Source organism: Bufo gargarizans, chromosome 9 (genome assembly GCF_014858855.1).
Source record: "Bufo gargarizans isolate SCDJY-AF-19 chromosome 9, ASM1485885v1, whole genome shotgun sequence".
Lineage (NCBI taxonomy): Eukaryota > Metazoa > Chordata > Amphibia > Anura > Bufonidae > Bufo > Bufo gargarizans.
In genome coordinates, this window is record NC_058088.1 from 178704511 (window position 1) to 178730323 (window position 25813).

The 25813-nt window shown below is 45.2% G+C and overlaps 3 protein-coding genes across 3 annotated transcripts in view; 1 reads left to right on the top strand and 2 right to left on the bottom strand.

Annotated features, from left to right (window-relative positions):
- Positions 1-25813, bottom strand: part of FPGS (folylpolyglutamate synthase) — an 86263-nt gene that overhangs the window by 33394 nt on the left and 27056 nt on the right. The window lies entirely within an intron of this gene.
- Positions 14144-18533, bottom strand: LOC122946099. Its single transcript, XM_044305439.1, has 3 exons — positions 18479-18533; positions 18052-18407; positions 14144-15186 (listed from the first exon to the last, which is right to left on the bottom strand). The coding sequence occupies exons 2-3, from the start codon at positions 18402-18404 to the stop codon at positions 14223-14225; spliced, it is 1317 nt and encodes a 438-aa protein (XP_044161374.1). The 5' UTR covers positions 18405-18407; positions 18479-18533; the 3' UTR covers positions 14144-14222.
- The window catches only part of LOC122946097, a 29491-nt gene continuing 23554 nt past the window's right edge, over positions 19877-25813 (top strand). Inside the window, exon 1 of the mRNA XM_044305436.1 lies at positions 19877-19928. The gene's annotated coding sequence lies outside the window, so the exon portion shown is untranslated. The remainder of the gene's footprint in view (positions 19929-25813) is intronic.

Consider the following 25813-nt stretch of genomic DNA (forward strand, 5'->3'; position numbering starts at 1 on the left):
AAGTGCTTGGATACAAGTTATCTTCAGTAAAGAAACGTTTGAACTTCATCTAAAGGTCTGGACATCATTTCTGCTGCAAAGTTCCTCTATCATTCCTACTATCACTACACTCAAATTTATTGCCAGTGAGCCAGTAGTCCAGCCGTACCCAGGTAGGAGACACTGTTGACACAATTATCCCTATCCTACAGAGACATTATCGGCCTTTACACCGCTCTGGCATTCCTAATCTGGGACGTGCGTTATAACACCTTGGAAGGGCCCTAGGGTAGTACCCTGCGCACGCTGCAATTGGCATCATGACAAATACAGAACTTTAAATACCCGTACCCTGGCCCACTCCATAAGTGGCATCAGCGTACCAGTTCCTGGCCACTGCAGGTGCAATGCGTGATGCGAACGCATTGTGCCTGCACTGAATCCTGACCCATTAATTTCAATGGGTCTGTGTACATGAGCGTTGGTTTTCACGCATCACTTGTGCGTTACGTGAAAATCGCAGCATGTTCTATATTCTGTGTTTTTCATGCAACGCTGGCCCCATAGAAGTGAATGGTGCTGCATGAAAAATGCATCGCATCCGCAAGCAAGTGCTGATGCGATGCATTTTTCAAGGCTAGTTGCTAAGAGATGTTGTTTGTATACCTTCAGTTTTTTATCACGCGCGTGCAAAACGCATTAAATCGCATTGCACCTGCGCGATAAAAACTGAACAACTGAACACGATCGCATAAAAAACTGAATGAACTTGCTTGCGAAATTGCGCATTTTTCACTGAACGTATCCGCACCTAAATTAGACACGCCCGTCTGCAAGGAGCCGAAGGATCTCTCTGATTATCTGTGGTAATGTCCATCCTCCACCCCTCTAGAAGTCACCCCCCAATACAAAATATTTGACCCTGACATAAAGTCAGGTCCATAAATATTGGGACATCGACACAATTCTAACATGTTTGGCTCTATACACCACCACAACGGATTTGAAATGAAACAAACAAGATGTGCTTTACCTGCAGACTGCCAGCTTTGATTTGAGGGTATTTACATCGAAATCAGGTGAACGGTGCAGGAATTACAGCAGTTTGCATATGTGCCCCCCACTTGTTAAGGGACCAAAAGTAATGGGACAGAATAATAATCATACATCAAACTTTCACTTTTTAATACTTGGTTGCAAATCCTTTGCAGTCAATTACAGCCTGAAGTCTGGAACGCATAGCCATCACCAGACGCTGGGTTTCATCCCTGGTGATGCTCTGCCAGGCCTCTACTGCAACTGTCTTCAGTTCCTGCTTGTTCTTGGGGCATTTTCCGTTCAGTTTTGTCTTCAGCAAGTGAAATACATGCTCAATCGGATTCAGGTCAGAGGATTGACTTGGCCATTGCATAACATTCCACTTCTTTCCCTAAATAACTCTTTGGTTGCTTTTGCAGTATGCTTTGGGTCATGGTCCATCTGCACTGTGAAGCGCCGTCCAATGAGTTCTGAAGCATTTGGCTGAATATGAGAAGATAATATTGCCCGAAACACTTCAGAATTCATTCTGCTGCTTTTGTCAGCAGTCACATCATTAAATACTAGAAAACCAGTTCCATTGGCAGCCATACATGCCCACGCCATGACACTACCACCACCATGCTTCACTGATGAGGTGGTATGCTTAGGATCATGAGCAGTTCCTTTCCTTCTTCATACTCTTCTCTTCCCATCACTCTGGTACAAGTTGATCTTGGTCTCATTTGTCCATAGGATGTTGTTCCAGAACTGTGAAGCCTTTTTTAGATGTCGTTTGGCAAACTGTAATCTGGCCTTCCTGTGTTTGAGGCTCACCAATGGTTTACATCTTGTGGTGAACCCTCTGTATTCACTCTGGTGAAGTCTTCTCGGGATTGTTGACTTTGGCACACATACACCTACCTCCTGGAGAGTGTTCTTGATCCGGCCAACTGTTGTGAAGGGTGTTTTCTTCACCAGGGAAATAATTCTTCGGTCATCCACTACAGTTGTTTTTCGTGGTCTTCCAGGTCTTTTGGTGTTGCTGAGCTCACCGCTGCGTTCCTTCTTTGTAAGAATGTTCCAAACAGTTGTTTTGGCCACGCCTGATGTTTTTGCTATCTCTCTGATGGGTTTGTGTTTTTTCAGCCTAATGATGGCTTCACTGATAGTAACAGCTCTTTGGATCTCTTCTTGAGAGTTGACAGCAACAGATTCCAAATACAAATAGCAGACTGGAAATGACCTCTGGACCTTTTATCTGCTCATTGTAATTGAAATAATGAGGGAATCACACACACCGGCCATGGAGCAGCAGAGAAGCCAATCGTCCCATTACTTTTGGCCCCTTAACAAGTGGGAGGCACATATGCAAACTGTTGTAATTCCTGCACCGTTCACCTGATTTGGATGTAAATACCCTCAAATTAAAACTGACAGTCTGCAGCTAAAGCACATCTTGTTCGTTTAATTTCAAATACATTGTGGTGGTGTATAGAGCCAAACATGTTACAATTGTGTTGATGTCCCAATATTTATGGACCTGACTGTATGTAAAGGCACTTAATTCATAATTTGCCTATAGGCCTAAGGCTACTTTCACACTAGCGTTCGGGGCTCCGCTTGTGAGTTCCGTTTGAAGGCTCTCACAAGCGGCCCCGAACGGATCCGTACTGCCCTAATGCATTCTGAGTGGATGCGGATCCGCTCAGAATGCATCAGTTTGGCACCGTTTGGCCTCCGCTCCGCTCAGCAGGCGGACACCCGAACGCAGCTTGCAGCGTTTTCGTGTCCGCCTGGCCGTGCGGAGCCAAACGGATCCGTCCAGACTTACAATGCAAGTCAATGGGGAAGGATCCGTTTGACGTTGACACAATATGGTGCAATTTCAAACGGATCCGTCCCCCATTGACTTTCAATGTAAAGTCAGGAGTCCCCATCAGATCGGAGTTTTCTCCGATCCGATGGTATATTTTAACTTGAAGCGTCCCCATCACCATGGGAACGCCTCTATGTTAGAATATACTATCGGATTTGAGTTACATCGTAAACCTCAGATGCGACAGTATATTCTAACACAGAGGCGTTCCCATGGTGATGGGGACGCTTCATGTTAGAATATACTGAGAACTGTGTACATGACTGCCCCCTGCTGCCTGGCAGATGCTGCCAGGCAGCAGGGGGCAGACCCCCCCCCCCTCCTCCTGTAATTAACTTATTGGTGGCAAGTGCGGCCCCCCCTCCCTCCCCAGTATTAATTGTAGCCAGTGCGGCCTCCCCCTCCCTCTATATTCATCGGTGGCCAGTGCGGATTCCCAGTATTAAATATGACCAGTGCGGCCTCCCCCTCCCTCCCTCCCTCCCCAGTATTAAATATGACCAGTGCAGCCTTCCCCTCCCTCTATATTTATTGGTGGCCAGTGCGGATTCCAAGTATTGTGACCAGTGCGGCCTCCCCTCTCCCCCCCCCATCATTGGTGGCAGCGGAGAGTACCGATCGGAGTCCCAGTTTAAATCGCTGGGGCTCCGATCGGTTACCATGGCAACCAAGACGCTATTGCAGTCTTGGCTGCCATGGTTACTTAGCAATAAATACAAGCATTATACTTACCTGAAGAGCTGCGATGTCTGACCGGCCGGGCGCTCCTCCTACTGGTAAGTGGCAGGTCTGTGCTATAGGCAATGCGCCGCACAGTTGTCACTGTGATTTCGAAGTAAAGAGATCACAGAGAGGCACGGAGCATTAACAGTCATGTTACTGCTCCGTGCCTCTGCAGTCTGCATCGGGTCTTGGCACTCTTTCACGGAGCGGATGCCACGCACGGCATCCGCTCGTGTGAAGCGGCCCTAAGACTGTTTTGCCTTTTCTTGACATATGCCTTTCACTCCCATAAAACTTAACTTTGATTACAGCTGAATCATTATTACTGACCAGTGTCACTATAAGTGCTGATAACTTTAAAACGCTTTGACTTATCTAGGCCATTCGGAGATAGTTTTTTCGTCACATATTGTACTTCATGACACTGGTAAAATGAAGTAAAAAAAATTAATTTTTATAAAAAAAAAAAATCTAATTTACCCCCAAAAATTTTTAAATTGCAGATTTCAAAGTTTCAATTTCTCTACTTCTATAATACATAGTAATACCTCCAAAAATAGTTATTACTTTACATTCCCCATATGTCTACTTGATGTTTGGATCATTTTGGGAATGATATTTACGATCTATACCAGTGTATTACTGTACTGTGCCGGCAGCAGGGGGCGCACGGCGTCATAGCAACCAGTGACGCCGTGCGCTCCTGCTCTCAGGAGGGATCCAGGCCGCGGTTCCACGGCCCGCACACGGCTGTGAACAACGGCCGTGTGCATGGGGCCTTAAGGACAACATAACATTGGGCAATATGCCCCACATATTACAAACATGTAACATAGTAGTTATATTCATATTCATAATCAGTTAGCGGGGTACTCAGACCCCAGGATCAAGTATTTTAAAACGGGATCCAATCACAGGGAATTATCAACATCTTATCAATGAAATGTGATTTGGTAAGTGGTACAGATAGTATAATGTGCAAAGTAGAGATCATGACATTTAAATTGAGGTCAGTAGCTATAACCAAGAGTTAGGTTGATTCTCCTCGAGTCATCGTTACCTGCAACCTGCCTAAGCTCCCCTTCAGCTGCTCCGTCAAGTACCATTCTGTTAGTGTAAACGGTTCCATAATGGAGCGTAATTCCGCAATGGACATGTACTTTACCAAGTATCGTCTCCATTTCTGAAACAACTTCTGCGTATGTTTTTCTTTTATTTGAAAAATCATTGATCTTTCCATATAGAACAAAGCTTTTTAACTGGTGGAGTATTTCTGCAATAGTGGGTAATTCCGGTTGCAGCCACCTTTGTAGTATCATTCGTTTAGTAATAATACAAAGTGAATGGAACAGCTGGGGGGGATGTTTTCCTCTTTCTTCCTCTGCATCGTAGTGGAATAAGTATAATAAAGGGTTCAGTGTAAATCTTTGTCCCCATATCTCAAATGCCACATCACTAATAGCAGACCATAGCTGAGTACATTGTGTACAAGACCATAATCCATGGAAATGGTCTGTATATCCCAGTCCACATTTGGGGCAGTTTGTCACGCGATCAGGCCTAAGTGGATGAGGTGGAATGTTAAAACCGTAGATCGCTTTGTGCATGATTCGTAGCTGGGTGTCTCTCCACACCTCATTAATAATGAACTTACGCACCTTCAGCCATCCTTATATTATGCACTGAGATACATTTCCAGTGTTCAATTGTTCCTCCCACTGACTAAAGTCGCCCATTTTATTGTACCGTGAGTCTTCCTGCCTTAGACCATAATAAAGATGAGAGACTGACGTTTTCCCACCTCCCAAACCTAAAAGTTTGTCTATAGTACTCTGTCCTATTTCTTTGTGTACCATAACCAAATTGGAATGTATAGCCATTTTAATTTGTGCAAACTAGATCGTTTGAAATCTGGTCAAGGAGTATGTTTCTATTAATTCCTCACGGTTCAACCAACGGGGTTCTGAGGCGTGTAGTAGGTGTTTGACCAACCAGATCCCTTTATCCCTCCACTCCTTAAACAAGCTATTTGTACGACCCGATGGAAACTCTGGGTTCCCCCATAGCGGAAGGTGCTTTGAAATCCTAAACGGTAGTTAGTACGCCCTGCGTAGTATGCGCCATGTTGCTATTGTGTCTTTAAATAGGATTGAAGATTTGATATAGGTTGGTAAATTGGGTAGCCTAGCATGTAGTAGGGCACTCAACGACCAAGGAGCGCAATATGCCCTTTCTAGCGATAGCGCTGAGTAATGACTAGTGTTATTAACCCAGTCCGCTATATGCCTAGCCATACAGGCAAGGTTATATCGCCTGACATCAGGAAAGGCAATGCCACCTAGTTCCTTGGGAGCTATTAACTTTTGTATATTAATCCTGGGGCGTTTGCCGTGCCATAAGAATCGAACAAAAGCAGAACGGATTTTATTAATGTCATTATGCTTTAATAGTAGGGGGATTGTCTGTAAAGGGTAGAGTAGTTTTGCCATTGACATCATTTTTAACAGGTGATTTCTGCCCATCAGTGAAAGGGGAAGGTCGTGCCACTGTTTTAATTCCCTGAGAATCTTTTCTATTAAGGGGGTAAAGTTCAACCTATATATAGACTCCATATTTCTTCCTATTTTGATACCGAGGTATGTTATAAAGGTTCGTGCTATAGGTATTCCTTCTATTGCCATTATCTCGTTCCCATCAGTCCTATCATTCAGAAATAGTATTTCACTTTTGTCACTATTGACTTTCAGTCCCGAAAATGATCCGAAGCTGGATATTGTTTGAAGCACCTTAGGAAGATGTCTGGCTGGGTCTTCCATAAATAGCACTATGTCATCCGCGAATAGAGCTACCTTCATGCTCCGGGAACCAATCTCTAGCCCTTTATAAAGTTCTGGGGAGTCAAGACACCTGGCCAATGGTTCGATAGCTAAATCAAATAGGAGGGGGGACAGGGGGACACCCTTGCCGCGTTCCTCTTCCTAAAGCAAACTCCGGGGACAGAAACCCAGTCATAGAAATCCTGGCTGTGGGATTGGAATAAATCGCCGTCAAATCGGTACGAAAGCTACCCCGGAAACCCAACACGTCTAGTATTTGGTTGAGCCACGACCAGCTTATGCTGTCGAAGGCTTTTTCGGTATCCAGTGTGACCACTGCTGGGGTTAGGCCTTTGTACCTAGGGGATTTCGCCACCGAAAGAGCCAGCAACACTTTTCTTATATTCGTTACCGCAGATCTCCCCTTAACAAATCCCACCTGCAATGGTGACACCAGGGAAGGGAGAATTTCCGCCATTCTATTTGCCAGAATTTTAGAAAGTATTTTCATGTCCTGGTTGATAAGGGAGATTGGCCTATAAGATGCTGGATCTTCAGCATCTTTACCTTTTTTTATAAATAAGGGATATCAACGCTGTATTCATCTGATCAGGGATACCCTGTCCTTCCAGGACAGAGGAGTATAGAGTAGTTAAGGTAGGAGTTATTTGCTGATTTAGTGCTTTGTAAAAATCAGATGTATAGCCATCTGGGCCTGGAGCTTTCCCCGTGGGGAACGATTTTATGGTAGTTTGTATTTCCGCCGCTGTGATTGGGGCATTTAGTACTAACAATTGATCATCTGAAAGTGCAGGCAATGACAGAGTTTCCAAAAACTGCCGTCCCAACTCCCTATTATTTTCCTTCTCTTCATAAAACTTGGCAAAGTATTCCCCCATAACCTTGGTTATCTGTTGGGGATTGTGTACCCTAGTATTTTCGCACGTACGAATGCTGTGAATATGTGTCTTCTGTCTCCTCCCTTTCGCCAGTGACGCCAAAAGTTTGCCAGACTTATGTCCAAATTTATGTAAATCTCTATCTAGTTTAGTTTTTTTTACATTGTTCTATTTTTTCTACCCAGTCCTCAAATTCTCTCTGGGCTGTGGACCATTGCTCTTTATGTATCGAGGTTTTATCTGCTAGATAAGTACTGTATGCGTTCCTCAGTTTCTCACTAGCAGCTTGATATCGTGCTCTCGCTAACTTTTTAATGGAGGACACATAGGCTATTAGACGGCCCCGCAGGACAGCCTTCCCTGCTTCCCAAAACAGTGTAGGCGTATGCACGTGTTCCTGATTGTCTCCAAAATACTCCATCCACCAACCCTGCAACAACTGTTGAAAGTTGTCATCTGGCAGGAGAAAGCTAGGAAATCTCCAGATATAATCCTGTCCCCTGGGGAAAAGATCTGTAAGTTCGAGTAAGAGCGGGGCATGATCTGATATAATTAGATTGCCTATGGTAATTTTGTTCACCTTACCTAAAGTGCTCGGGGACAAGAACATGTAATCTATCCGTGACCAGCTATCATGGACATATGAGTAGTGTGTATACTCTCTGCCCTGCGGGTGTCGCAACCTCCAGCAGTCCTTTAAACCTGTGAATGCTGCAAAGTCCTGTAGTGTGTGCACCCGTGTTTTATTTCCGTCATTTCTCCTGTCTTCAAGGGTATGCATCACTAGATTAAAATCACCACCTACTATCTAATGCGGATGAGTATCTCTCGCTAATTTGCTGCTTACTTTTTCTAGAAAGCTTTTTTGATCTCGGTTAGGTGCGTATACATTATATATGCTATAATCTCCAAATGGACCAGAGATATGAGTGTGCAATAATCTGCCTTCTGAGTCTGAGTCAGTAGCATTCAGTGTATGTGGAATATGGCGTCCTATCAACGTCAGTACTCCTCCCTTCCTTCCTACTGCCGCTGATCCATAAACCGTACCCACCCAAAGCTTTTCCATTCTGGTAAAATCGTCCCCAGCAAGATGTGTTTCTTGCAGTAACGCTATATCAGCTTTCAGCCTTTTAAGCTGCCTGAGAACTTTCATACGCTTATTTGGAGACCTCAACCCCTTTACGTTCCATGAAATGACTTTCATGTAATTCCCTTGCAAGTTGTATTGTGACTTTGGTTATTCTGTATATTATACAGGGAGAAGAGCAATGCCCATCTCCAACGGAGAGACCACCTCCCAGCAGAGCAATCCCTCCCTCGCCGCATGATCTCTCTGCACATTTCTAATTCACCTGTAACAGGTATCCCTATAACCTGAAGAAACAACATAAACTGCAAAAATATAACAGACATAGATAGCAACAACATATATACTCTATCTGGATCACCACTCCAGTAATATAGACCTTCCTTTTTTCTGGTATACACGGTTAACTAGTACGCAACTTTATCTCACCGTCAGTGTAACATTCTTGTTAAAGTCCCCTTTTCTGCTTTACCGTCCATGAGAGGAGAGGTCAGTCCACCTGATGAGTGACGTGCTGTCTGGCATAGGACCGCTGTTCCTTCGGCGATCCACGGTTCGAGGATTTAGAAGAAGTTGGAATTCGACTCCAGCTGTTGTTCATGTTGGGATCCTCAGGTGTCTTTTGCCGCTGTCTTTTCACCGGATCTTCTTCGTCTTCACCTTGATTCAAGTAGTTTTCCGCTTCTTGGGGTTCAGTGAAATGGCAGAATGTGCCGTCTCCCTTATTAATTTTCAGCACTGCCGGGTACAACAATTGGAACTTGATTCCTTTTCTGTAAAGTCCTGTGCATATTGCGCTGAAAGCCCTGCGCTTTTTCGTAGTTTCTACTGAGTAGTCAGCAAATAACAATGCTTTATGCCCACGGATAATCAAAGTCTCCTTTCTCACCCTGTAGGCCTTCAGAATGTCCTCCTTGTCCGAGTAATCCAAGTACTTGCAGATGACTTGGCGTGGTCTTTGTCTTTCAGACGGAGAGGAGGGTGACTCTCTCAGGGGTCCCACGCGATGCGCCCTCTCTACTTTTCGCCTCCCTTGTAGGCCTAATGCTTGCGGCAGGTCCGATTCAAATAAACGACGCAGGTCTTGTGGCGGTATTGATTCCGGAATCCCTACTAGCCGTAAATTACTTCTTCTGGACCTGTTCTCAAGGTCCTCTACTTTTTCCTGTAACTTGACTACTAATTGTGCCATGTCTTTGTGCTGCCTTGCTGTCTCTGCAGCATCCTCCTCAATGCAATCCACCCGCTGTTCTAGTTCTTGAAATCTGTGGTCATGCAGTGCCACTTCCTCTTGCAGCTTATTTAATGCTGACTGTATGGTAGAGGACAGCGAGGCTATGAGGTCTGGGGCAAGCTGTTTGGCTACTTCTATCGCCAGCTGTTTTAAATCCGTGGATCCCCCTGCCCCTTCAAACATATCCACCTGGGTGCTTTCCTCACCCACCGCTTTCTGGTCTGCGTCCGTCACCGCTGGTGATGGGGTCGGCGCCATCTTGAGAAGCTCCCTGTTTGCTTCGGGAGCAATGCGGCTGGGGAGAGTTGTTTTGTGCCCGCTCCGGAGCAGGTATCTCTCCATGCGCTTCGTGGAGGCTGCGATCGGCAAAATTGTGCCTCCTCTGATCAGGGAAGCCGGCGGAGCGGGTCTGCTGTAACCGACGGTAAGGAGCTGCGGTTACCGCGTCCTCACATACCAGCGCCGGAACCGGAAACTTGCTATTACACTTTTTGTGATGTAATGGCTTATTTAGCACAGTTTTTATTTAAATTTTTTTACAGTGTTTATCTGAGGGGTTAGGTCATGTGATATTTTTATAGAGCCGGTCGATACGGATGCGGCAAAACCTAATATGTATACTTTTTTATGTAAGTTTTACACAATGATTTCATTTTTGAAGCAAAAAAAATAATGTTTTAGTGTTTCCATGGTCTGAGAGCAATACTTTTTTCAGTTTTGGGCGATTACCTTGGGTAGGGTATGATTTTTGCGGGATGAGATGACGGTTTTATTGGCACTATTTTGGGGTGCGTGTGACTTTTTGATCGCTTGCTATTACACTTTTTGTAATGTAAGGTGACAAAAAATGGTTTATTTAGCAGTTTTTATTTTAAATTTTTTACGGTGTTCATCTGAGGGGTTAGGTCATGTGATATTTTTATAGAGCCAGTCAATACGGACGCGGCGATACCTAATATGTATACTTTTTTTTTATTTATGTAAGTTTTACACAATAACAGCTTTTTTAAAACAAAAAAAATTATGTTTTAGTGTCTCCATATTCTGAGCCATAGTTTTTTGTTTTTCTTTGGACGATTGTCTCAGGTAGGGGCTCATTTTTTGCGGGATGAGGTGATGGTTATATTGGTACTATTTTGGTGGGCAAACGCCTTTTTGATCGCTTGCTGTTGTACTTTTTTGTGATGTAAGGTGACAAAAAAATAGTTTATTTAGCACAGTTTTTATTTTTTATTTTTTACGGTGTTCATCTGAGGGGTTAGGTCATGTGATATGTTTATAGAGCTGGTCGATATGGACGCGGTAATACCTAATATGTATACTTTTTTTTTTCCCCTATTTTCTACCAATTTTTTTTTACTTTATTTGGGGAAAATGACATTTTTGTTTATTTTTACTTGAAACTTTTAATTGTTTTGTGGGAAAACTTTATTTTTTCAACTTTTTTTTTCACTTAATTTTTTGTCCCACTTTGGGACTTGAACTTTTGGGAGTCTAATCCTTTACAATGCATTCCAATACTTCTGTATTGGAATGCATTGGCTGTATGAGTAATACTGTGTGTATTACTCATACAGCTTCCGGGGCCTGTGAGATCCAGGGGGATGGCTCTCACAGGCTCGTCACCGGAAGGCAGCGCAGATGCCTCAGGAAGGCATCGCGCTGCCTTCCATGCCATCGGGTCCCCCCTACAGCCCCATGGGGACCCGATGGCACCACCGCCGCACCAGGTAACAGCCGCAAACTGCAGGTCTGAATTGACCTGCGGTTTGCAGCGATCGCCGACAAGCAGGTCAATTGGACTGAATTGAATACTCTCCATTAGGCCTCACGCACACGACCGTTGTTTGGGTCCGCATCCGAGCTGCCGTTTTGGCGGCTTGGATGCGGACCTATTCATTTCAATGGGGCCACAAAAGATGCGGACAGCACTACGTGTGCTGTCCGCATCCGTGGCTCCGTTAAAAAAATATAACATGTCCTATTCTTGTCCGCACTTTGCGGACAGGAATAGGCATTTATATTGCCGGCGCCCATTTATATTGCCGGCGCCCATGCGGTTTGCGGACCGCAAAAAAACATCACGGTCGTGTGCATGAGGCCTTATGCTAAATACACTCGATATCAATACGCTACATCCAGGGGTGGGATTCAAATTTTCAACAACAGGTTCCCTACTCAACGGCGCACACGCGGTGTCATGACATATATTTACATATACATACACCATATACATGGTACACACACATAAATACCCCATATACATGGTACACACACATAAATACACCATATACATGGTACACACACATACAGACGTGGACAAAATTGTTGGTACCCTTTGGTCAATGAAAGAAAAAGTCACAATGGTCACAGAAATAACTTTAATCTGACAAAAGTAATAATAAATTAAAATTCTATAAATGTTAACCAATGAAAGTCAGACATTGTTTTTCAACCATGCTTCAACAGAATTATGTAAAAAAATAAACTCATGAAACAGGCATGGACAAAAATGATGGTACCCCTAGAAAACACAGAACATAATGTGACCAAAGGGACATGTTAATTCAAGGTGTGTCCACTAATTAGCATCACAGGTGTCTACAACCTTGTAATCAGCCATTGGGCCTATATATATGGCTCCAGGTAATCACTGTGTTGTTTGGTGATATGGTGTGTACCACACTCGACATGGACCAGAGGAAGCAAAGGAAAGAGCTGTCTCAAGAGATCAGAAAGAAAATTATAGACAAGCATGTTAAAGGTAAAGGCTATAAGACCATCTCCAAGCAACTAGATGTTCCTGTGAGTACAGTTGCACATATTATTCATAAGTTTAAGATCCATGGGACTGTAGCCAACCTCCCTGGACGTGGCCGCAGGAGGAAAATTGATGACAAATCTAAGAGACGGATAATCCGAATGGTAACAAAAGAGCCTAGAAAGACTTCTAAAGAGATTCAAGGTGAACTTCATGCTCAAGGAACATCAGTGTCAGATCGCACCATCCGTCGTTGTTTGAGCCAAAGTGGACTACATGGGAGACGACCAAGGAGGACACCATTGTTGAAAACGAATCATAAAAAAGCAAGACTGGAATATGCCAAACTACATGTTGACAAGCCACAAAGCTTCTGGGAGAATGTCCTGTGGACAGATGAGACAAAAATCGAAGTTTTTGCCAAGGCACATCAGCTGTATGTTCACAGACGAAAAAATGAAGCATATCAAGAAAAGAACACTGTCCCTACTGTGAAACATGGAGGAGGCTCTGTTATGTTCTGGGGCTGCTTTGCTGCGTCTGGCACAGGGTGTCTTGAATCTGTGCAGGGTACAATGAAATCTCAAGACTATCAAGGAATTCTAGAGAGAAATGTACTAGCCAGTGTCAGAAAGCTTGGTCTCAGTCGCAGGTCATGGGTCTTGCAACAGGACAATGACCCAAAACACACCGCTAAAAACACCCAAGAATGGCTAAGAGGAAAAAATTGGACTATTCTAAAGTGGCCTTCTATGAGCCCTGACCTCAATCCTATTGAGCATCTTTGGAAGGAGCTGAAACATGCAGTCTGGAAAAGGCACCCTTCAAACCGGACACAACTGGAGCAGTTTGCTCATGAGGAGTGGGCCAAAATACCTGCTGAGAGGTGCAGATGTCTCATTGACAGTTACAGGAAGCGTTTGATTGCAGTGATTGCCTCAAAAGGTTGCGCAACAAAATATTAAGTTAGGGGTACCATCATTTTTGTCCATGCCTGTTTCATGAGTTTATTTTTTTACATAATTCTGTTGAAGCATGGTTGAAAAACAATGTCTGACTTTCATTGGTTAACATTTATAGAATTTTAATTTATTATTACTTTTGTCAGATTAAAGTTATTTCTGTGACCATTGTGACTTTTTCTTTCATTGACCAAAGGGTACCAACAATTTTGTCCACGTCTGTAAATACACCATATACATGGTACACACACATAAATACACCATATACATGGCACACACATAAATACCCCATATACATGGTACACACACATAAATATCCCATATACATGGTACACACACATAAATACACCATATACATGGTACACACACATAAATACACCATATACATGGTACACACACATAAATACACCATATACATGGTACACACACATAAATACACCATATACATGGTACACACACATAAATACCCCATATACATTGTACACACACATAAATACACCATATACATGGTACACACACGCGTTAATTTCTTAACGATAATTTGTTTTCCCTTAGTCCTAACAGCAGCACATGTGGGGGGTTTATCCGCCCCAGTGAAACTGGTAGGACAGACGGAATATTTAATGAAGTAAAGTAATCAAATAAATCCACGCCCCCATTACCTCACTATAAGAGGCCAAACCCCCCATACATCAGTGTGTCATAACAAGAAACTCTCAAAAAACAAAGGGAGGGATATTTGTGTGCTTCTGTTAGGACTAAGGGAAAACAAATTATCGTTAAGAAATTAACGCTTCCCTTACGTCCTAACCAGCAGCACATGTGGGGACTTAGCAAGAAGTTAGCCTAAAGGGTAGGGACTTCAATGCTGAATGGAATTCAAAACAGACCGCCCAAAGGCAGTGTCTTCTGATCCCCTGAGGTTGAGTCTATAATGGCTCACAAAGGTAGAATGTGAGCTCCAGGAGGCCGCGGAACAGATCTGTTCCAGTGGAATAAGAGACCTTTCGGCCCAACTAGTAGAGACTGCTCGGGTGGAGTGAGCAGTGACAAAGGCAGGAGGAGGTCTATTCTGGGAAGCGAAAGATTCTCTGATGGCCTCTCTGATCCATCTACTTAGAGTAGGCTTAGAGGCCTTCTTCCCTTTATTCCTGCCAAAGAACAGGATAAGAAGATTCTCTGACCTTCTGAACTCCCGGGATCTCTCAATGTAGATTCTCAAACATCTGGCCACATCCAGAGTATGGAGGGAAGTTTCTTCTGCAGAGGAAGAAGAGGAACATAACACAGGCAAAGACACAACTTGATTAATGTTGTGCACAGAGGGCACCTTAGGCAAAAAGGTGGGTAAAAAACGTAAAAGGACTCTGTCCGGTAAAAATAAAGTGTATGGCTCATACGCCGAAAAAGCCTGAAGCTCTGAAATGCGTTTGGCCGAAGTTACGGCCAACAAAAAGGTTACCTTCCAGGATAAAAACTTAAAGTCCACTTCTTCCAAGGGTTCAAAGGGAGGACCACTCAACCCTTTAAGCACCACTGAGAGATCCCACTGCGGTATAGGTCTTGAAATGCTAGGCTTAAGACGTACGGCTCCTTTAAGGAACCTCTTAATCAGAGGGTCTTGATGTAAAGATCTGCCAAAGGCGGCTGACAGAGCAGAGATCTGTACCTTGAGTGTAGAAGGGCTGAGGCCCTTATCTAGTCCATCCTGCATGAACTGAAGAATAGCTGATACTGGAGGATCCTGAGATGGTACTTGATGAGATGCACACCATAGAAGAAAAATGCGCTTTACCCTGGCGTAGGCCTTGACAGTCGCAGGAGCTCTGGAATGAGACATCGTTCTTAAGACCGCTGCTGATAGCCCTTCAGGCTCTAGAAGGGACTCGTCAATCTCCAGGCTGTCAGATTGAGTCTGGATGGATCCAGGCAGAGCTGAGTGCCCCGGGACACCAGGTTCTGCATTGGGGGAAGCTTCCAATATTGCCCTCGGCTCATCTGCATGAGCAGGGTAAACCAAGACCTCCTGGGCCAGAATGGAATCACGGCTATTACTGAGGCTTGGTCCTGCCGAATCTTCATCAATACCCTGGGTATCATGGAGATGGGAGGAAAGATGTAGGCCAGCCTGAACTCCCATGGAATTGACAGAGCATCTACTGCCAAGGGATTGTCCTCCCGATACAGGGAACAGAACGTTTCCACTTTGGCATTGAATCTTGTCGCCATGAGATCTATGTCCGGGCGACCCCACCGGAGAGTGATCTGATGAAAGATCTCCTGATTCAGAGACATTTCTCCCAGAGCTGGGACTCCTCTGCTGAGCTGGTCTGCAACCACATTCAGGGACCCCCGAATGTGGACTGCTGAAAGGTGGGAAAGATTCTGCTCTGCCCAAGACAGAATTAGACCTACTTCTGAGAGTAGACTCTGAGACCTGGTGCCTCCCTGTTTGTTGATGTAAGATACCGCAGTAGAATTGTCTGAGCGAACCCTTACAGCCTTGTTTCTGATAAGGGGGAAAAAATGAAAGAGAGCCATCCGGATTGCTCTGAGTTCTCTCAGATTGGATGACATCAAACGCTCTTGAGGGCTCCAGGATCCTTGAACTTGAAGTTCCTCTAGATGGGCACCCCAGCCTAGAAGGGATGCATCTGTCGTCAACAGGATCCAACAAGGTTGGATCAAGGACCTCCCATCTTTGACCTGTTTCCACCACTTCAGTGAGCGGCGAGCTTGAGATGACAGGGAGCACTTTGTCTCTAGCCCTCTGGGAGTTCGATCCCATAGACTCAGAACTTCCGCTTGAAGAGGGCGAATATGCCACAAGGCCCAAGGAACCGCATCCACGGCTGCTGACATTAGGCCTAACATCCTCATCAATACTCTGATAGTTACCCGGCGGGGAACCATGAGTTGATCTGCAGTCTTGGAAATGCGTAACTTCCTTTCCGGAGAAAGGTAGAGCGTCATGTTGGCAGAATCTATTATGAACCCCAGAAACCTCCTGGTAGTGGAGGGAGAAATCTCTGACTTCTGCCAATTGATAATCCAGCCCAAGCGCTGGAGGAAGGACTGAGCCTGCAGAAGATGAAGATGAAGCGTCTCTACCGAGTGGGCTTTTAGAAGCCAATCGTCCAGATATGGAATGATCTCCAGGCCTCTCAATCTGAGGGGAGCTACTACAGCTATCACCACTTTGGTGAAGATGTAAGGCGCGGTTGTGATGCCGAAGGGAAGCGCGGCAAACTGAAAATGTTTCACCGTCCCTCTGAGACTCACTGCCACTCGTAGATACTTCCTGTGGGCCTGGCACACAGGGATGTGGAGATAGGCATCCCTTAGATCCAGTGTGACCATCAGGTCCCCTGGGCTCAGGATGCTGATTACCGATTTGATGGTTTCCATCCGGAACCGCCTTTTCTTTATGAATCGGTTGAGGTAGCGGAGATCTATGATCATGCGCCAACCTCCTGTGGCTTTGGGAACAAGGAAAACTGGCGAATAGACTCCGGATCCAATCTCTTCTGGAGGAACCTCCTCCAAGGCCCCTTTCCGCCTGTATTCCAGTATAGACTCCTCCAACACCGTTTGCTTCTCGCGTGGAAGTAATCTTGTCAAAACAAATTTTTCTGGGGGAACAGATAAAAATTCTATCCTGTACCCTGTCCTTATTATATTCAGGACCCAGGGATCTGGAACAAACTCTGTCCAGGTATTTAGAAAAAAAGTTAAACGGCCTCCGACTGGGAGGTCTGAAAGAATAGGAGTCAAATTTATGACTGGATCTGACGGAAGGGGAGGGCCGTCACTGGTCGGCTTTATTGTTTTTGTTCCCACCGGAACGATATGATCCTCCCCTCCTGGACCCACGGCCTCGCTGAGGCCTGGATTGGCCCTGAAAGGATCTGGACCCTCTACCCTGCCTACCCCTACCCTTAGGGGTTTGAGGAAGGCATTTGCCCTTTTTATCGGCAAGACCCTCCATAATGCGGTCCAGTTCAGTCCCAAAAAGCCTTCCTGGCTCGTAAGGGAGGCTGCATAAATTATACTTGGAGGCATTATCTGCCACCCAAGGTTTTAGCCATAGTGGCCTCCTACCCGCTGCAGAGAGGGCCATAGCTTTAGAGGCTAATTTTAACTGTTGTGGGCCAGAGTCACACAGAAATTCCACGGCAAGTAGAATGGACTTAAACTGCGCCAGGATGTCATCACGGGATATGCCAGAGTCGATATCCGACTGCACCTGTCGGAGGCGTCTTTGGAGGAAGACGGCTACCTCCGTAGAGGATATGGCCACAGATGCAGCAGCAGCAGCAGTGGAGTAAGACCTTCTCAAGGTGCATTCTACCCGCCTGTCCATCGGGTCCTGTAAGTTGGAGCCGTCATCAGCCGGGACAAGAGTCCTCTTAGACAATTTTGCAATTGCCAAATCAACTTTGGGCACAGTGCCCCACTGGTCAAATTGGGAAGTCACAATCGGGAACATGGACTTGAAGCGCTTTGAGATGACCGGTGCCTTCTCAGGATGTTTCCATTCTAGCTTCATTAATCGAGACAGAGTCTCGTCCACTTTGAAGGCCCTTGGCCCCCTAGAGGTGGACTCTGAAGCTTCCCCGGGATCAACATCCTGGTCCCCCGACCGGATGGATCTAAGTAACCTCTGGGTCTTCTCTACAGGAAAGGCGTACCTTCCAGCCTCTTCTTCCTCCCCGCTAGACTCAGAGGAATGGACTTCGTCCACGGTATGGTAGGCTTCCTCCTGCATAGGAGTGGGTCTCAGAGGAGATCGGACACTGGGTCTTCTGGATGACACGGAATCCCTTAGGGTGTTCATTGAGGACTCCACAAAGTCCTTTACCCAGACTACTACGTCCCGTATGGTAGGCTCCGTATCAGGAGGCAGAGGAGGAGGACGGCAAGAGGGACACCTATTAAATTCATAGGAGTCCGCTAGAGGGGTGTCACAATCCCTACACGCCAAATGCTTGCGCTTGGATGACGTCTTGCGCCCAGTCCGATCCCCATCACCGGCAGAGGACATTATCTGCAGAGAAAGAGTTAAAAATGAATGAACAATGTCTATTCATTAGCTAACCAAGGAAGCAGCAAACCTACCAGACACAGGAAAGCTGGTGACTAAAGTAGTCTGCCTCAGAAACCAACCCAAGGCTGCAAACAGCACAGCCTGGAAGGACTGGAGGCTTTATATATTCAAATTTGGCGCCCAAAATGACGTCAGACGCCAGGTTTGAACAAACTTTATTCATTGTTGTTCAGCAACAAACCACCAGAAGGCGCTGGAACACAATGTGTGTAAGCCAAACAGGAAGCTGAATGCATGAGCTCCGAGCCTCCAAACTGCCGGCAGCACCAGCTTCATCAGATAAGCTGCAACCCTGAAAGAGAAACACAAGGTTAGCATGAAATCTAAGAGCATGGCAGCCAAGTGGCCGCCCCGTCTGTCCTGCAGTCCCAAGGACAGAAAAAAACACACTGATGTATGGGGGGTTTGGCCTCTTATAGTGAGGTAATGGGGGCGTGGATTTATTTGATTACTTTACTTCATTAAATATTCAGTCTGTCCTACCAGTTTCACTGGGGCGGATAAACCCCCCACATGTGCTGCTGGTTAGGACGTAAGGGAAATAAATATCCCATATACATGGTACACACACATAAATACACCATATACATGGTACACACACATAAATACACCATATACATGGTACACACACATAAATACACCATATACATGGTACACACACATAAATACACCATATACATGGTACACACACATAAATACACCATATACATGGTACACACACATAAATACACCATATACATGGTACACACACATAAATACACCATATACATGGTACACACACATAAATACACCATATACATGGTACACACACATAAATACACCATATACATGGTACACACACATAAATACACCATATACATGGTACACACACATAAATACACCATATACATGGTACACACACATAAATACACCATATACATGGTACACACACATAAATACACCATATACATGGTACACACACATAAATACCCCATATACATGGTACACACACATAAATACACCATATACATGGTACACACACATAAATACACCATATACTTGGTACACACTGTAGGAGAGTACCTGGGGTGGTAATAGACGGCAGGTACGTGCCACCGGGGGTCCTGGCACCGGTGGAGTAAGAGCCAGAAAAGTGCATATTGCAGCGGTTATGCTGTTAACACAGCGGATCCGGGCCGGCTCTTATTGGGAGCAGGCAGATATGCGGGCGGGTGCCTGTCTCCCCACGGTCCAGGCCAGGTTTTGCAGGGAAGGGTTAAAAACCTGACCAGCAACAAGGGTGTGGTGTGCAATGTGAAGCTTCTGTGTTCTCTGGCTGTGAGAGTGAGAAGTGGAGGTGAGCTGGGCTGTGTGCTGAGGCCTGTGGAGGACTGTGCAGGATCCTGCAGCTGAACCCAGGAGGGATCCGTGTTCTGTGGCTAGAAGCAAGACCCATGGACTTACTTCACCAAGGAGAAAAAGGTGACATTACTCCTGGCTTTAAATAGACTTTGCTTTATGTGACTGAAACAGGCCTCAAGTAGCCGGCAGCAGGGACTTGCTGTGTTTGAATTATTATTTTGCTGTTGTGTGTGACCACCCTCCCTATGAACTGCACCGCCTTTCACTTGTATGCACCGTGTGAATAAACAAAGCATCGTGTTTTACACCAAGACCATTCTGTGTTGCCTCTATACTGCACTCGCTACCACTGCCTACCAGAGCGGATCCCCACAACACACATAAATACCCCATATACATGGTACACACACATAAATACACCATATACATGGTACACACACATAAATACCCCATATACATGGTACACACACATAAATACACCATATACATGGTACACACACATAAATACCCCATATACATGGTACACACACATAAATACACCATATACATGGTACACACACATAAATACACCATATACATGGTACACACACATAAATACACCATATACATGGTACACACATAAATACACCATATACATGGTACACACACATAAATACACCATATACATGGTACACACACATAAATACACCATATACATGGTACACACACATAAATATCCCATATACATGGTACACACACATAAATACCCCATATACATGGTACACACACATAAATATCCCATATACATGGCACACACACATAAATACCCCATATACATGGTACACACACATAAATACACCATATACTTGGTACACACACATAAATACACCATATACATGGTACACACACATAAATACACCATATACATGGTACACACACATAAATACACCATATACATGGTACACACACATAAATACACCATATACATGGTACACACACATAAATACACCATATACTTGGTACACACACATAAATACACCATATACATGGTACACACACATAAATACACCATATACATGGTACACACACATAAATACACCATATACATGGTACACACACATAAATACACCATATACATGGTACACACACATAAATACACCATATACATTGTACACACACATAAATACACCATATACTTGGTACACACACATAAATACACCATATACATGGTACACACACATAAATATCCCATATACATGGCACACACACATAAATACACCATATACATGGTACACACACATAAATACACCATATACATGGTACACACACACATAAATACACCATATACATGGCACACACACATAAATACACCATATACATGGTACACCCACATAAATACACCATATACATGGTACACATAAATACACTGTTCTGGTTCTGACAAAGCTGCCAGTTTGATTTGATGTACTGCTCCAAATTAAGATACGTGCACGGAGAGATCAGACAGACAACTCACTACATGGAGTTAATCAGTATCTCTGGTTTATTTCTGAAAACAACATGGGTTTCATGAGAGGAGGGAGTGGGAGGGGGGTGAAAGATAAAGTATATATTTTCTATTGGCTATGAACTCTCTACTTTTCTGTAACCTTGACGGCCAGAGGAAATTCCTTCTCCCTCCCCCCCTTGTTCCTGGGTGAAACCGTTACTTCTTTCTTTGTAGCTGCTTGCTTGAGCTGAACGGAAACCACAAAGAAACACATGATAAAAACACAAAGTAAGATTCTAGTTTATAGGTGTAGGCTGAATGCCTGGCCGCCATCTTAGCTCAACAAGCAAGTATCCATTTTGTATCAATAGTCCATAACAGTCCCCCCTTGGAGACTTGATTGTAGACTTTCCCTTCGCCTAGCGAATCCCCTGGGCATACCATTCGTATCCTCTTCACCCGCAGTGGCGACAACCTACCCCTTATAGGTAGGCTCCCGGTTGCTCGGACTTGTGGTAATACCCTGGGATTCATCTCACCCTATCTCAGCCAGGCATCATTGTGAGGAGGGGGAGCTGTGTTGAACGATGTTTCCTTCTGTCCTTCCTCATCGTAGAGGAGCATAATAGGTCGTTCATCAGTTTTCTTCATTCTTTTTGAAAAGCGGGTCACACAAATAAGAACAAGCTTAATCACTACATATATCACCAATAGTATTAGGGCTACCTGCAATATTACCTGGACAATTCCCATGAGCCAACCCCCAATACCTTTGAACTGTTATGGACTATTGATACAAAATGGATACTTGCTTGTTGAGCTAAGATGGTGGCCAGGCATTCAGCCAACACCTATAAACTAGAATCTTACTTTGTGTTTTTATCATGTGTTTCTTTGTGGTTTCTGTTCAGCTCAAGCAAGCAGCTACAAAGAAAGAAGTAACGGTTTCACCCAGGGGGGAGGGAGAAGGAATTTCCTCTGGCCGTCAAGGTTACAGAAAAGTAGAGAGTTCATAGCCAATAGAAAATATATACTTTATCTTTCACCCCCCTCCCACTCCCTCCTCTCATGAAACCCATGTTGTTTTCAGAAATAAACCAGAGATACTGATTAACTCCATGTAGTGAGTTGTCTGTCTGATCTCTCCGTGCACGTATCTTAATTAATTTGGAGCAGTACATCAAATCAAACTGGCAGCTTTGTCAGAACCAGAACAATTTTGGCGCCCAATCGTGGGGCTCGAGGATTGGACCCTCTGTTCCCGTACCCCCAGAGACCAGACGAGGAGAGGCGCACTAACGGACACCGGGATCGCAACCCGTGATATGAGGTAGGAAAATTGAGTCATCTTGCCTATAAAGTGTCCCCTGGTGTAGCCTCTTGGTGTTCGTCTGAGGGAGGGGTGCGGAAGCAGTCTGGGACGTCCTCGAGGGCATGAAAGTAAGAACCCCATATGTTTTCTTAAAGTCTTGATGTACTGTGTTGTGCCTATAAGTTGTGAAGACCCTGTTGACAAGTATCATTGACTGAGACACGGAGTTCTCCTGTGTTCCTGTATCGGAGTTCAGCCCGGTGTCTGACTCAAATCTCCATAAAGGGGACGATCACAGATGGGTGGAGAGCGGTTCGCGGTAGCCCAGAGTGTGCTGACCGGAACTCAAAGGTCTTCACGTCCAGTGATTACTCTATGCAGAGGTCTTTAGGCGGCTTCAGTAGGTACGAGAGATAATGGGAAATGAGGAAAGTGTCCCGAAGGGTTACTGTTCACCTGAACAGTACGTGGCGGACAGGAGAGGCAAACGTTTCATAAAAGGATTAAGTAAGTTGGAGAAGAGTTAAAGGTGTCTGTAAAGGAGGCATCCTCATAAAAGGATTAAGTAAGTTGGAGAAGAGTTAAAGGTGTCTGTAAAGGAGGCATCCTATGTAGTGCTACCTGGCAAGTGTTGTTAAACGAGAAGAGAGGGAAGTTAGAAGATGATTAATTGACAGACATGGTCCGTGTGTGGTTGGACTGTAGTAAAGAATTTGAACAGACCGGGGGGGAACTAAATTTTGATGAGAAAAGACAGAGATATTTCTGTAAGCCTGGTGTTGCATTGATACATGACTTGCCACCACCCTATAATGGCGCCGGGAAGAAAGCAGGTGGGTGGACCTGCAAAACATGTGGTCAACAGAATCCCTCCTCCCGTGATACGTGCCTTCCCTGTGGGGTTCCCCACCCACAAAACCACACCTTGGTAACTACTCCCCGGCACGTCCCATCACTTCCCGTGTTAGCTACAGCGCCATCTTGTCCCCAGGCAACGCCCATGAACGGACCTTTAATATCATTCGGTCCGGACCCCCCCCCGTCACTCCTATGTCACCCTTGCCCCTTCCTACTACCTTGTACCCGATGATAAACCCGGACGGTACATTCATGCTACCCCACTCACCTGCCACCCTTACTCCTATAATGGTAGGGGGGCAACCTGATGAAGCAGAACAGGGGGATGCAGACGGTGCTGCAGAATCCACAATGGGCATACAAAATGCACCGGGTAATATGCAGACTCCTTCGCGGGGTACCCCGACAGACTACGGTGATCCGCCAACTTTACCCCTGGCACCACAGTGGACTGTACCCATGACCGTGCGCCCATCACGACGTTCACAAGATCAAATACTGCAGGGTCAGATTACAGAGTTACAAAAGAACTTACAGAAAATTGAGCAGGGAAACCTTGAGACACTGAAAGAAGCCCTAGCACTTAACCGGCCACAGGGACCACCAAAATATGTGTCTTTCACCCCACAACAGTTATTCACCATAGTGAATTTACTGCCTGACCCTGAGACCCATCCCATGCCCTTTTTCAGGAAGCTGTCCCAAGTGCATCAAACCTATGGGTGCACATGGTCGGACCTGCAAAGTATAGTGGAAAACAAGACAGGTGAATACTCCACACTGATAATGGATCAAATCCACATCCCTGAACTTAAAGGTGCTAACTTTGACCCCCAGGGATCATGAGTCTGGAGAATTCTTTATAGAACAACTACAGAAATGGACAAAAGCTAAATTTGCAGATCATTCCAAGCAGATCATTTCACCACACTGCAGGACAGCTGCGGGGGATCAGTTGACCCCCACCTTTTTTCTTTTCACAGAAATGTTAGGTTTCTGCTGTGTTAGTTTAAGCTCCTCTTTCTGATAAGAAACTGTCTCGCTTCTTGGTCTTTGTGGTTTTTACTCAAATTATGTGACACCCACGGCTGCCGGATGTCTGACAATAAAATTCTGCACTGATTTATATGAGCAAGGGGATTCGCTGCAAACCATTTTGCACCTCATCCCCAATACTCTCTGGGCCAGAGGACCCCAGGATATTGGATACCTCAATGTCCCACCAGTCACTGTGACCCTGAAGGACCCCAAAGTCCTACCATACAAAGAGACTGGACCCAGTAGCCAGAGAAGCCCCTTCCTGTGTCAGAGCTATCCATGCTGCCAGCTCTCTTCTAAACGTCACATCTGACGTTGTGCTAGGTCATCCCCTCACTATTCTGGCTCTCCATGACGTTTCTGCCATCCTCCAGCAGACTCAACCTAAACACCTCACTGCACAGCGCCACCTCCGGCTTCCGTGTAGTTTGCTTCTGCCAGATAATGTCACCATTCAGAGGTGCCACATCCTCAATCCTGCTGCACTCCTTCCTCTTCCAAGGGGGGAGTATACTGGAGAATCTGAAGATTTTATTGATCTACAGGCACACTCGAGCTGACACCTCTGAAGCCAGAGGAAAAGCCCTAGCTGACCAAGCTGCGAAGGAAGCAGCAGTGAAAGAGGAAAGAGTCCAGTCAGACCAGATTATGATAACACAGGAAGACCTGGAACAAGAAGAAATCACATAGGACCTCCTGAAACAAATACAGAAACAGGCCACGCCACAAGAAAAATTGGATTGGCTAAAAGAGTCAGCCCAAGAAGAGAAAGAATCTGGACTGTGGACCCAAGGAAGGAGAGCATCTCTGCCCAAAGCTCTCTATCCTCTGATAGCTTCAATAGCTCATGGGCCCACCCACCAATCTAAGACCATCATGAAAGAACTAATAGACAATGGCCCCAGGGATAACCCCTGTCCTGGTGAGGCATACTCAGTCTTGCCTCATCTGTGCGCAGTGCAACCCGGGAAGACCTGAGCCTACACCAACCAAATGTCTCCCCAAAGCCCAGTACCCGTTCCAACGGATTCAAATTGACCACATCCAGATGCCAATGTGCCAAGGGTTTCAATATGTGCTAGTAGTGATAGACTTGTTCTCTGGGTGGCCAGAAGCCTACCCCGTCCGAAACCAGACAGCAACCACTACTGCAAAAAAACTGATGCAGGAGCTTGTCTGTAGGTTCGGAGTACCTGAGGTCATTGAGAGTGATCAGGGCCCAGCATTCACTGCTAGATTAACCCAAGAAGTCTGGAAGATGGTAGGGTCACACTTAGCCTATCACACACCCTACAGACCCCAAAGCGGCGACAAAGTCAAACGACTGAA